Here is a 14,289-nt window from a genome sequence, read left to right on the forward strand (position 1 = left end):
GGTAAGTCAGGTTGTGACAACACCAAAGCCACCTGAAATTGACAATTTTGATTGAAGCGAAAAAATAAATAACTAATAAATTGAGTGTTTCAACCTGACTGTGTCACCAGACTGTTGCTCAAAGATTCAGTTCGCTTTGCTGTGATTTGAGTCTAAAAGCCCTGTTGGCCTTAATGTAATGAAGACTGTATATAAAAGTGCTTGTGGCTTCCGGGTCTGAAAAATGAGGCCGATGCGAAAGTGTCTTAAGCTGCAATACCATCGAGAGCCACTAGAGGGCGGCTCCAAAAAGCCATGCGGCTCCATAGACTCCCATTCAACTTCTCATAAAATTCTAAGTCAATAAAAAAAAATGTCACGAGTTATTTCAGTGTTGTTAGCTAAAGTCACTCCTTATTATTAGTTTTCTGGCGGTTCATCTGAAAATGATTCCGTCATTAATTAGAAAATAAATACCGTAGAAGGTTCATCAAAAACAACTGTTGAAAATAGCCGGATTTGATTTTTGTAAAAGCAATTCAAATATTTATTCTACATTATTGACGACTATTACGTGTAAACTAGCCTCCATAGCGAATACACAACCTAAGAAACGAGCCACAACTTTACTGTGCCATTAGGTGCACTCATGTAGTTCATCAAACAACACTGGAAATCTGGCTCCATCTGTATCTTCGGTACCATGAAGACATAAAATGATTAAGATTTTCTTTTAAAAAGGAGTTATTACCATATTTGACTCGAGGTGAAATTTTCAATCCATGAACTGCCACATAGAGGACATAAATACAGAAAACTATGATTTCAAGTCAGTAAATGAACAACCAGCAATGTTGAAGGACCATAAAGCAAAAAAAAAAAAAAAAAAAGTTCAGACTTCTGTAACGCACCAGAAATATTTGTGCAAGACTAAACAGAACATTGTGCAAACACATCGTCGGAGCTGAAGAAATTCATCTCTGCAAGACTGAAAGGTTCGTGATGATCTACGGTATATCTTTTTCTTACGGGGGACATACCCCAGCAAAAGACCAAAACAAACATTGAATTCATCCCGCCGACAGCCGCCGCCTGTGTAGTGAAAGCGTGATGTATCTTCAGCACCACACGGCTCCCATCGTTGTCCAGAAACTATTAAACACACGTGAGCCGCACTGTCGCACCGGCTGACATGTTCTCTCTCCTTCCTGCTCACTCTGAGTCGACCACACGCACACGCACACGCGCACGCGCACGCACACGCACGCACACACACCGCTGCTGCAAATACTCACTTCCACATAAAACGTGCATTAATCTCAAAATAGTCCCTGAAAATGTGCCGTTTCTCTCCGTTTGAGTAAGCTAAAAACTCCAGTGAAGAGCAGTTCCGAGCAGTTAATCAAAAAAATTCTCACCGCTCACACAAACAAGACGGCGGTGGTTGAACCTTATCTTCGCTTGCAGCATACGTCGAGCGGTGCTTCTGCAACATTCTGCACCACAAACGGGTCGCAGGAAAACCTGCTTTAGAGAAATGTAACGTGGTGGGTTCAGATGGCGGAGCGGGTTGTGCAATATTCTTTAATATTGGCGGTTCAACCCTCGGCTTCCTTCTGTCGACACGTCGACGTACAACTGTAGATTGTATACAAAAGTGGACGTTCCGTCCAGGTCTGAAAAATGAATCCGATGCAGGAGTTCCTTAAGCTGCAATACCACCGAGAGCCACTAGAGGTCGGCTCCAAAAGGCCTCCGGCTCCATGGACTCCCCATTCAACTTCTCTCATCAAATACAAAGTCAATAAAACAATTTCACAAGTTATCTCAGGTGTTGTTAGCTAAAGTCGCTCCTTCTTATTAGTTTTCTCGCGGTCCGTCTAAAAATAATCCCGTCATTAGTTAGAAAATAAGCCTCAAAAAGCTCTTTTTGTGGGCGTGTCTGTTTGATTGACAGGCCTGTGGTGCGTCAGGTTCCAGCTATCGGTGGGCGGGACGTAGTATCGTCGGGTTTCCAAATCGAGTCCAAATATGGTCACTTCCTGCTCCAAACCGCTCCGAACTAGCAAGATGGCGCCGGCCAATTTCGGGCTGGTTTCCAAAACGGTTGGGACGCTGTGTATAACGCGAACAAAAACAGTCTTTGTCTTCGTTTTATTTTCAATTAAATACAAGTTGCAAATCACCACATTCTGTTTTTATTTACACTTTACACGGCGTCTTAACTTTGGGAAACGGGGTTGTTAAAAAACATTGAACTAAAGTTCGGCTTCTTTTTTTCTCTCGATTAAAAGAGCGTATCGAACTGTTAATTTTGGTCACCGTTACACCGCTGTTCGCGGCAAAGACCGAATATCACATTCTTAACTCCACAAACTACCATTGAAAGCACACATTCACCGTCCTTCCACACGTGAGTCCGACTTTTCAGATTTCCAGCGTGAACCATCGTGACACGTCTCCTGCGTCGTCCGTCCGGACGAAGCCGTCACGGCTCCGCTTCCGAAGCTCACGGCGCCGATCAAACCGGCCCGTTTCTTCTGAAGCGAACGGGCCGGTCGCTCCTCGCTGTTTATCAGACGCTTCTTTCCAACCGAGTACGGCGCAAAAACGCCGCACCCGGCACGTCGCGAAGGGTTCAGACGTGTGGTCCCGATCTGCTGCGGAGAACGCGAAAAAGGGGCGGCGTCCGTCCGTCCGTCCGTCCGACGACGCTCACGCAGACCGGCTTCCGCGGCGAAGCAGATGACGGCGGGCCGGGGGCGTGCGGACAAAAACAGATCCTTCGGAGCGACGCGATCTTAAAAGGCTCGACTGCAGCCGACGGCTCGAAGCGTAATACGTAACAGCAGTGGGATTTAGAGCAGCGTCTGATTAGCCATTCACATGTCTACTAAACATTTTATTGCAGTCTGCTGGCTTCGACGCGCGGGCATCAAACGCGGCTTTCAGGATGAGCCAGCATCCTATAAATCCGAGTGTTCCTAACAATAAAGCGACTGATAGATATTTAACAAGTGAGAGCAGCGAGTTCACGTCACCTCCCTCCTCAGAAACCCGAGGTGAAGGAGCACTGTATCCCTTTCCCCCACATTTTCCTGCACCCGAACATACTTGCGAGGATAAGAGCCTGTTAATCCAGAGGTGAGATGAATGGCAGCACTGTGCGTGTGTGCGTGTGTGTGTGTGTGTGTGTGTGTGTGTGTGTGTGTGTGTGTGTGTGTGTGGAGGAGGAGGAGGAGGGCCGGCCGGGACCCCGGGCCCGACACACAAAGACCGGCTCAGTGCTGTTGCTGTCATGGAGCGGCACGCGGTTCAAGGTGAAATGTGACCGGGAGCATCGGAGGCAGGGAGGATGCGCCGCGTGGGCTCGTCACACGGAGGATGACCGGCTGCCGCGAGGGCAGGCTCGTAAGCCTATTTGCTCCTCTGACCTGTTCCTAATGTGTCGGGCTCAGACGGGGCATCGGGGCAGATAAGGAAACAGAGCAGGGTTTGCTTTATTTTTTTTTTTTTTAACGATTAATACCTCCTGGAAGCAGCGGATGATGAAATTGAACTCCTGCCAGGTAATCAGAGCGGCGCGGGGAGGCGAAGTTAGCAACAAACTCGCCGAGGACGTGAGAGACGCCGCATTTTTCACCACATAAACGAGACTTCGATCAGCTGATTGAGGAGATGCAGTCGATTAAGAAGCTGGCGAAGCGAAGGTCTAAAAGAGGATGGTGCCTCGTATCTCTATTTCGTGCCGAAACCGGGACTTATTCAGAACATGCACGTGAATAATACGCCGCAATATGATGTTCTCTGAAGCTTTAAACAAAACTCTAACATATTTCTTCTGAAAATCGAGGTAGGACTACGTTATCTACAGCTACATTTATTCTGGTAATAAATTATCACCTTATAAAGTTGTGGCAATCTCAAACAGTTACATGTTTATTTATTTAGCCTTTATTCAAGCAGGTTTGTTCCACGGAGATCAAAAGATCTCCTTTAGGGGGGGGGGGGAGATTAGCAGCAACACAAAGTTTCAAATGCGAAACATAAAAGCACAAAAGAATAAAACGATGTCAGGAACGGCGAGATAAAACCCAAAGTTCCAACAGTGAAACATAAAAGCACAAAGATAAAACGTTCAGGCTGAGAAAGCTCTGGACTCAATAGATGCCCTCCTGGTTTTAAATTCAGCCAGCGTTACCGAAGCTCCGTCCGTCAGGTGAACACGTTGGTGTTTCTGGTGACTGTAAACGTAGAGCAGAGGAGGCGGAGGCCGGGAAATGAGATTCAAAAAAAATGACGCACCATGAATGTTGAGCAGCTAAATGTTCACAGGGAGTCGCTAATGTCGGTGTGGAGTTTGGGGCGGAGCCTAAAATGCGAAAGCAGCGACATTCGATCTTTATAAGCATCACCGCTTTAAAAAAAAAAAAAAAAAAACTGTGTGGAGAATTTAGTGGCATCTAGTGGTGTGCTAAGATAATCGTCCTCTGGCTACAGGTTGTTATTAAACAGAGAAGTGTATAAATGTCTTTACGTATATGGGTAATAGTCGACTAATAGTTCCGATCAATTTGCTAATTGTATTTTTGATTGAAACAAAAATCCCTAATGTAGGAGTCTTGATTTTACCTTTTAGAAACTTTTACTGAACCATTCAGTAAAGAAAATCACAGGTTTTTACTCCAATTATTGTTCTCCTGCTTATAAAAGCAAGAGGAGTGAAGAGGAAAAACATCTTCGCTGTAATGTATGAAAAGTCACAAAAACATTTATTAAAGCTGCTGTCGGGGAATAATGTGTCGTTTTTTTTTCAGAAAGTACAGAAGTGCAGTTTATCAAAATTACTTTAACACGATCACGATAATCACGCCTCTTGAAAAACACAATAAATAACAACACACCATTTAAAGTTTCATGATAAAATATGTAAATCGTTTTCATTTACTGTCGCATAGAACTGCTTTCATACAACCCGGCCTCAGGAACTTTCTGGTGTTGAATATCAGAGACAATGTTTCGTCTAATGCGAGCATCGGGAACGGCATTTTTCAAAGATGAATGAGGCAACCACGAAAAAGGCACCGCTCCGACCAACAAGGCTTTTCTCTGCATATTAGTTACACAATAGGTTTTTAAAAAACACATTGTTTCCTGTTTCACCAAATGACTGGGTGGTGAATCTGTGACGGGGATCCTCAAATAAAATCTCGCCCTGGGCCCTGAAGGGATTTGGGTCGGCCCTGCTGGGTATCAAAATCCCAGTCTGGGTTCATGCCTCTGTGCAACCTCGCTTTTTAAATGACAACGAATCGACTGCTTTTCATTCGGGACATCTGCCGCAATAAAACAAGCGCGCCTCCGTTCTCCATCAACAAACGAGAAGGCGGAGTCTCGCCATGTGAAAAACAAACCCCAGCGAGAGCGAGCAAGAAACATCGGTGAAAAGAAAATGCTCAGTAAAACACTTCAAAGTCGGTGTTTGAAAAGAGAGACTGAAACTGATTGTTTTTATATTTAGATTCATTAAAGGTGCTGTATAAGCTAAAAAAAAAAAAAAAACAAGAGCGTTTTCTTTCTGTTGTTCAATGTTGATGTTTCTGATGAGTCATGATTTTTGAATATTTGAATTGTCATTAAAATATTTTTTTTTTTTTAAACGATTAGCATATGCGACTATTGCGTTCCTTATTTCCGCTGTTTTTTTTTACCAGGGCCTGATTGTAATGTGCTACTCCTGTCACAAGGTGGCGGTAATGCACCTAAAACCCAAACAGTCGATAAGTTCCGAGCAACTTTCGAATTCCATTTTTTGCTCGAAACGCTCATCCCCTCGTTGATGCGCCCGGTCTAATGTCTTCTGCAGCAGTTAAACGAGTGCAGTAAACGTTTATGAGAAACAAATCGCGTGGGAAGATCGTGATCTCAATTCTAAGCACGAAAATCTTGACTCGTTTTATTCAGAATCGCGCAGTCCCACTTTGCACGGCCACTCCTTCCAATTTCATTTCATTTCGGTTTGTTACGTCTTTTGTCGGACCTGCAAAACCTTGAGCAATGAAAAAGGTGACAAGGTACCAAACTAAAAACAGGTAGCGGAGTTAGTTTGCGCGCGTTGCCAGACAGAGCAAGAGTTAAGTAGCAGCGACTCAACACGAGCAAACGCGAATAAAAGTGATTTTGCTCGGTCCGGTTCGGCCTCAGTAACACGTCGGCCGAGGCCGTCCGACTTCAGCCCCGGCTGGCTCACTGAAGCCCGTCCAGCTCAGCCATCATAGTTACGGTAGCGTCAGGACTCCCGTCTCGGCCCGGATATCTCCAACAGCAGGAAGTGTGAATCACAATCTTCTTATTTCACAGATAAAGACGGATGACAAAGGCGCTCAGCTGCAACAATCGTCATATCAGCAGACCAGTGCAACTTTAAGGGCCACTAACCATCGTGGCTACATTCATCACACACACACACACACACACACACACACACACACACACACACACACACACACACACACACACACACACACACACACACACACACACACACACATCTCCACTCCAAGCTCCGAGAATGAAAGAAAATCATTCACCAACTTCCAGCCAGCCAACCGTGCGTTCCAAATGTTCAGGACCGAGTCCGAAGATCCCTTTGGGCACGCGTGAGTCAACACTTTCATAAGATATGGAAATTATACTTCTTTTTTTTTTTTAAATCAACCTTTCCGATCAACAGCCAAAGGAGACCCACTGGTGTATCTCTCTCTGAGTTATGGACCCAATAAACGGAAACCACGGAGGTCACCGCAGAGCTGGACCGCTCAAAGAACCGAGGCCGAACCGAGGACTCAAACTCTTTCGCAGATGGACGAGACTATAAATTGTCGCGAACAGCGTAAGGACACCTGAATTTACATTAATATTCCTTTTTTTTATTTACATTTTGTTTTAATTCAAGTTACTTCAGATTTAGAGAAGGAAATGTTGCCCACGACGCACGGCAGTCGGAAATCTGGGACGTAAAACAAACTCTGAATGACCGGAAATAGCAGATGCTCCAATTCAGTCAAAGCAAATAACTCAATTCAGGCTTTTCAGTTGTACAAATGTAAAACATAGAATCTGAATGGAAGGACGTGTCGGAGCTGAGGCCTTCGAAACGTTTAAAACGGCCAAGATTTTGTGTTGAAAATCAACTGGAATCCCTTGCCTGGGCTCATAAACCCGTCTTTGGTGAACTTTGACAGAGCTGATCTTTGAGGTCACACACCGCCTTGCGAGTCCAGAATAAAACACGCTTCCTCAACTTGCCAGTGTGTTCAGTCGTTGATTTGCACATTGGAGTTAAGAACATTTTAATTGAAGAGAGATACAACTGCAAAACTTGTTTTTTATTCTGATGATACAGAAAATGCCCGAAAAATCAAAACAAACACGGACGCCTGACATCCGACAAAGGTCATCGCTCAATGAGGCGTCTGTAACGTATTGAAATATTTAATTTGGTGTTTTGTTTGCGAATAAATGAACCATGTTTTTCTAACCATATCTGAAGACAGATCAGCATCCGATAGGACGTCCGAACTTTAACAATTACTTCAAGTTTGAGTTTAATTCCAGCTTTTAACTCTAAATTCAACGGATATGGTGTTTTATTGTAACTGCAAAGTATTGAATTCCTTACATAATCCCACGGTTATCGATTATTTCCCATCGCTACCTTCCATCATAAAGGGATGTAACAGCAACACGCATTTCACTTTCTGATTTCTGATGGGACCGTACCTTTATTCTGAAATTTTCTGTAAAAAGCAGGAAGTTTTAACAGTCAAGTTACTGTAATTTCTGAAAGGAACAAAAAAAGAAAAAGTGACTTCGCTAAACATCACATTTAAGAGGTGAGAGCAGAGACCCGGTGCGCTCGGCGTCGGCCTCGTCCAGCAACACCTGAAACTCAATCTGAAATAGCTGCTCTTCAAGGATGCTTTAAAAATAAAAGTGATCAACTTCGCGAGCTGCTCGAGCTCGCACAGCTTCTCTGTTTAACGCCTCCCCTCTGGTGCACAGACAGACACCCACCCACACACCAAAAAAAAAAAAAAAAAAAAAAAAAAAGAAGAAGAAGAAGAAGAAAAAAAAAGATGGTGCTCTACAGTCAGCATGTGTCTCGACTTCCTTCCTCTCAGAAACGGTTCAGATCTCACAACAACAACAAGGAGAGACAGGCATGCACGCGGGAAATCAAACGCAGCTGTGCCGGAGAGGACGGACGGACAGAGATGTTCCCGATCCTTGACCTTCCGCGGCCAAACTGACCTCCGAGCTGTTTTTAACAGCGCAAAATGACACCGAGGGCCCTGAGAAATGCAGAAGTCGATGAAAAGGCACTGCTCTTTGACGTTTACTGCTACAAAGTAAGATTTGAGTGAAATCTTGAGTGTGTTAAAGCCTCCACCGAGTTTTTGCGTGCGAGCTTCTCTTCGTGTGAGAAACCTGCTGATTCTGGGTGGATTGTCACAGCGCAGGGATTTTGTTTTTCTGTTGGGAGCTGTGAAACCGACTCTGGTGAGGAGCTGCTCGTGTGTTATTGAAGAGAAGCCTGCTTTTATCACATCAGCCGTCGTACGCAAAAACAAAAAAAAGAACAAAAAAAAGAAAAAGTGACGAAGTGATGTGTGAACGTTTTAAAAAAATTAAAAATTAAAAAAAAGTACGTTTCTACAGTGAGCATCAACAGGTGTGCAACTTCGCATCAAGCAAATCGCGAGGGGAACTTACACGAACGCGTGGTAGATGAACGCCCAGGCTCGCGGTCTCTCCAGCACGTTGTACAGGTAGTTCTGCAGGCGCCGGTAGCGCACGTTCCTCCGGCCGCTCTGCGCGCTGTATATGAGCGGCTTCCCCAGCAGGCTGAGCCGGGCTCCCTGCTTCCCCCGCAGGCTGTCCGACCCGGCAGCACCTGTGGCGCTGGAGGTGGACAGCAAACCGTCTCCGGCGTTGTTCATCATCCTCCGTCCGGACTCCACATCCTTTAAGCCGTAGCCTTCGTTTCGGTGGCCCGGCGACGTCCTCATCCAGAGCCCGGTGCCGCCTTCGTCTCCGCTGTGGTTCCGGGGCATGGCATCACCAGAGCGGGCGTCAAGTGCGCGGAGGTCTCTTCAAGCATGCGTGTTGGCTACCGGGTTGGGAGTGGGGTCGGGGGGGGGGGAGTCCTGCCCTGGACGAACGATAAAATCGCACGTGCGAGACGCAGTCTAACAGAGTTGGGAGTGAAAGCAACGCGGGGCGCGCGGGTCCGCCGTCACAGTCTGACCGCCCTCTTTCCTCTTGCATCAACCTCTTCCCATTTACTCAACCGCCACCGCGCGTAAAGGTATCCACGGTGTCTGGTCCTGCGCGCGGGGGTGGCGGGGTGGCTGCCCGGTCCGACTAAAATAACAAAACTTACAGAAGCAGTGCGTGTCCGTGAGGAGCGCGGGGACACACGCCCTCTCTGTCCACGGCGCGTTTACCGCCTGTTGCGCGTCCACAGCAGAATGTACATCAACGCCGCCCGTGCCCGGCGGCTCTCTCCTTCTCCCCCGGTTCTTCCCTCCACATCCCAGTCAGAGAGGGACGCCGGCCGCGCGCGCGCTCACGAGCAGCCGAGACGCAAACGAGCCGCCGTCGCTCCTCGTGTAATTTAATTTGCCGAGAAAGTTCCAAAATTAAACCACGTATTTTTTTATTTTTTTTTATTATTTTTTTTTGAGAAAAGCCTATCAGGTGACACGGGTTCTGATGAATTTTCCACTCGGTGAGCTGGAAAAATGAACCGCAGTGGACGGCTCGCTGCACATCTGCAGAAAATATCACGGTGGAACCAAAAAGGACTTCTTTTTTTTTAACTCAAGAGTCCTGCGTGTTGTGTGTCCGATGTCGTTGATCTGACTACATTTGCATAAGAAAAGAACCTGTAAGTGGCATCTCGGTCTGTCCGCTGCTGTCACTGCAAACCACGTGGCACGAGGGACCTTCATTTCTCCGGTGAAACTTTTTTTTTTTTAAATTTCCTGTCACGCGCCTTCTGATGCCGCACTAATATAATATTAAACTGAGCTCTGATTATGATATACGACTGTATGTTCACGGTAAAGTCAGACTGAAGACAGCCCGCTGCTTTCTTTGCGTCACTGCAGCTAAAGGGAAAGAAGCAGGTGATGGCAGTTATACCTGCTGCGTGCACTTCTTCACCTCTGTTCTCCTACGGGTGCTCCATCGTGATCCACATTATCCTCACGTGTATGTTTTGGCTCCATAATTTATTTATTTTTGTTTTATTTCTTTAATCTGTAATGTTTCAAGTCGATCTGATGGTTTTAATTCGGTTTATTTTGCAGCACTTTGGTCAAATTTTTTTTTTTTTTAAATAAAACGGACTGATTTCATGCTCTCTTTTTTTTTTTTTTTTTCCTTATTTAAGAGGATGAGGACTGTTGTGTGCCAGGGAGCACGGAAGTGGGTGTAATCCAGGGAAAGTGGGAGTCTGCAGGAGCTGCTTCTACCTGCAGAGCTTCAACACTTTCCTTTCCTCCTACAAAACTACGCCATCTGCTGGGGCAACAGCAGAACAGCAGTTCCTCCTCATTTCCTTTCACTGCTCGGTGCTTTGTGACTCGGACAGGACGACACACCTGCAGCTGCTGATGATGATTTAGGTGATTTTACTCATCTTGCATTTTTAAATGAGGCCCCTCTCATTTGAAATTCGTGCTGTGGAGACAAACATAGTTTAAACTCGAAGATCTGTAGTTTAAATTACAGTGAAGACATGAAAACATGTCTGGATTGATTAGGAATTGGGTTCAAATATTTTTTTGATTTTAATAAATCATTTTATTTTATTCTAAGAATTGTTTTCAACTTAAATTGCAATAAAAAAAAAACGTAATACAAAAGAAATTCCATTTAAATTGTAAAAAAAAAAGTTAAATTAAATTGCAAAAAAGATTTAATTAAATTGAAGAAATTGCTGTTTTTTTAAATTCAATTTAAAAGAATTGCACACAAAAAATGCATTCAATTAATAAAATAGTTTATGAATATTATAAAGCACGTGAATCTTATCCTGCTTTTTTTTTTTTATCACATTAAGGATATGTCGTGTTGAACATTAAAAAACAACTAGTTATTTGTGTCCCTGCGCTGATGATCCTGACAGCCAGTTGTATTTAAAGTGCAGAGTCAGCATGCAAAGTGGTCACTGTACACCTGGCAGTTCAAATAAAGCTTTAACCACATTTGAGAGAATTGAAGCCACAACGTCACTCGTGTGTGTGAGAACTACACTAACCACACAAGCAAGCAGACTGCGGATGGCTTTACATTTTACAGCTTTTTTTTTTTTTTTTCTTACGTTGTTGTTAAGTTTTGCATTTAACTGCAAAAAAACAAAACCTGAAGGCTTTTATTTTCTACGGTGTTACACTGCACTCTTAATAAACACGCCGAGTGGAAACTGACTTGACCCCTGCGCCTCTTCGAGGAAAGCTCGCTCGTTCGCTTCAAAGCTGCAGAGGCGTCGTGTCGTCTCGTCACGCCGACGAGACGGTTTCCTGTTTCAGCGAGTCAGAGATCTCCATCACATCGGAGTGAAAACACTCAGCGTCGTGTTGAACCCTCCTGGAGAGAAAAATGCTCTTTTAGGTCAGAACTCACATCACATGCCGGTTTTTTTTTTGTGTTTTTTTTTCTCATGGAGTTTCATGTTTATGTAAAGTTTGGGAATATCATATTAATAATATTTAAAAAAAAAAAGTTTACTTTTGTCCTGCTCCACTTCCAGGCACGGTTTCTCCGATGTCCTTTGACCTGATTAGATAAGATTAATCTTTCTCCCCGGGAGCAGCGTGGAGACTTCATCGTGGCCTCTGACGTGTACGATCCGCGCTCCTCTTTTCCACGATGGTCCGCATCCGTGTTTTGTGCGCCGAGGTTGGGGCCTCCCACCTCTCCCCTCCCCTCCCCTCCTCCCTCCCTCCCCCATGCTGCAGCATAGAGAGAACCGGAGGGGGTGATGGGGGGCCTCAGAGGGTGGGTTGGGGGGGGGGGGGGGGGGGCTGGCATGGGCGAGGGTGCTGGGAGGGTCAGTCAAGATTGCCTGCAGATGTTGTTTCGGGGGGCCCCCGTGCTTATTTAACGAGAGGATGTGGGACATAAATCTCTCAAAAGCCTTCTGCTGCACTGCATCGTATGTGAGGTCACGCAAGAGGCCGCGGTGCTTCCACTTCCTCTCGGGTTGGATGCACAGTGGCAGCAGAGGAGTTATGGAGCTCGTTATGTTGCTTTTTATCCGCAAGTACTGTAAAATAAAACTTCTCGCCACAGGTTGACCTCTGCTTCCTGTAGAGTCTCTTCTGCCCCGTCACGTTTTTTTCCTTTGCGGAGATTACACGTAGAGAGAGGAGGATTAAAAATTACACTTAGAGGCAGCACCTCAGACGGGGGGCGCAGACAGGCCAAGCGGCAACCAAACAGTGACGGCACCCGTCGGTTTGGGAACGGCCGCTGTGAAGCCTCGAGTTCAGATTTTAGTTCCGAGCGGTTCGGATCAGGAAGTGACCATATTTGGACGAGCCGGGGGAGGAGCGAGGAGAGGATCTAGCTGATCCGATTGGGATACTACCTCCCGCCCGCCGATATCCGTAACCTGACTGCACCCCAGGAGAGAGTTGAATGGGAGTCTATGGAGCCGCAGGCTTTTTTTGGAGCCAAACCTCCAGTGGCACTCTGTGGTATCGCAGCTGAAGTCACTTTCGCATCGGCCTCATTTTTCAGACCCGGAAGCAACGTCCACGTTTATATTCAGTCTGTGGAACGGGCTCTCCTCTCATGGTGCGTTCACGAGCAAGTTGTCTCGGAGTGGGAAAATACACCTGAACGCCTGTCAAACTGGGAACATCCCACAAGGAGAGAGGGAGATTTTTGACAGCTCAGAGGTATATAGGTTTGTACTTCACTTGACACGGCAGCTTTTGTGAAGAAACAAAGAAATGTACTTTGCGGTGCTCTTGTACGAACAGTCCGTGTTAACAGGAGACTTTTATCTGATCCACCCCACATTCTCCACTTCGAGGACGAGCTTCTACCATCGAGCAGACGATTCAGAGCACCAAAATACAGACTCCATCATTTCAAAAACTCATTTATGCCTTCAGCAATTAGTATGTTGGACAAGGGATGGATTGTTTGTGTGTAATATGTCGCCTTAAGTGTAGTCCTTGATGGTGCAATATGAGGCATACCTCAGCTATTGAATGTATACCATGTAATATGCAGCACTATATATCGACTGGCTGTGCAATATTTTAGTTTTTAGGCTAGTATACAGTTGTAGTTTTTTTTTTCGAGTTATGAAATATAGTCTCATTGGTGCAATAAGTGTTGAAATGTATTGTCTATTTTCAGGTGTAGCCTCTTATCCTGTGATACACTGACTTAAATTGTGTTAAGTACTTTTTTTTTTAAGTTATTTAAATATCTCCCTCAATGGCACACAAATGTATGGTTTTTTTTTTTATTACATTATATTACATTTCATTTAGCTGACGCTTTTATCCAAAGCGACTTACAATAAGTGCATTTCAACCATGAGGGTACAAAAACCCAGAACAACAGGAATCAAGTTTTATAAATACTGTTATGCGATATCTAAAATCCAGGGTTATATCGAACGCAGCAAACACTAGCACAAGAAAAATAAAGTACATCGTATATGGCACTTGCTCTGAAAATTATGGCCAGCCCTCCGGCTCTTTAATTAAAGAGAAACCATTCATTTCTTAACAAGAGTCAAACTTCGGTGCGGCACAACCGGAAATGACGTCGGCAACATTTTGAATTTACCACCACGCTTAGTCTGATCGTTCAAACTAAAAACAAAAACAAAAAACCAACGAGTTTTCGTGCCCTCTGTTTCACGGACATGATTAATATACTGACAGAACATAAGCTTTGAGTGGACGAGTGCAACTTACATTATTTGTTTGGTACTGTGTCTTCTACAACAGCAGCAGCTTCCTCTGCCGCGAGCTCGGTTGGTGGCCCCGCCCCTTCTGCTACGGAGCCAAGATGGCGACCAATTTGAGCAACAAGTGTCCAGTTTCCTTTCTTTTTTTTTTTTTTTTTTTTTAAGCAACATCATTCAAACGGAACAAGTTTTGCAATATATATATACATGCAAAATAATGTTTGAACTGTTTGCTAAAGGTAATAAAACAGAATTTGTTATCTAAAAATGTACTTGATATTCATGATATTATGATTTATCATGGT

General features: G+C 44.9%; 1 protein-coding gene across 2 annotated transcripts in view; it reads right to left on the minus strand.

The window, feature by feature from the left end:
- kcnq5b (potassium voltage-gated channel, KQT-like subfamily, member 5b) overlaps window positions 1-9,562 on the minus strand; it is a 107,832-nt gene extending 98,270 nt beyond the window's left edge. For both annotated transcript variants that reach the window (XM_069721721.1, XM_069721720.1), the window contains exon 1: window positions 8,755-9,562. In XM_069721721.1, the coding sequence (XP_069577822.1) occupies window positions 8,755-9,095 (341 nt within the window). In that variant the 5' untranslated portion in view covers window positions 9,096-9,562. The remainder of the gene's footprint in view (window positions 1-8,754) is intronic.
- Window positions 9,563-14,289: the final 4,727 nt, after the last annotated feature.

Source organism: Brachyistius frenatus, unplaced genomic scaffold (assembly GCF_029030835.1).
Source record: "Brachyistius frenatus isolate BFR_SWC_R1_liver_20210118 unplaced genomic scaffold, ASM2903083v1 Contig_271, whole genome shotgun sequence".
Classification (NCBI taxonomy): Eukaryota; Metazoa; Chordata; class Actinopteri; family Embiotocidae; genus Brachyistius; species Brachyistius frenatus.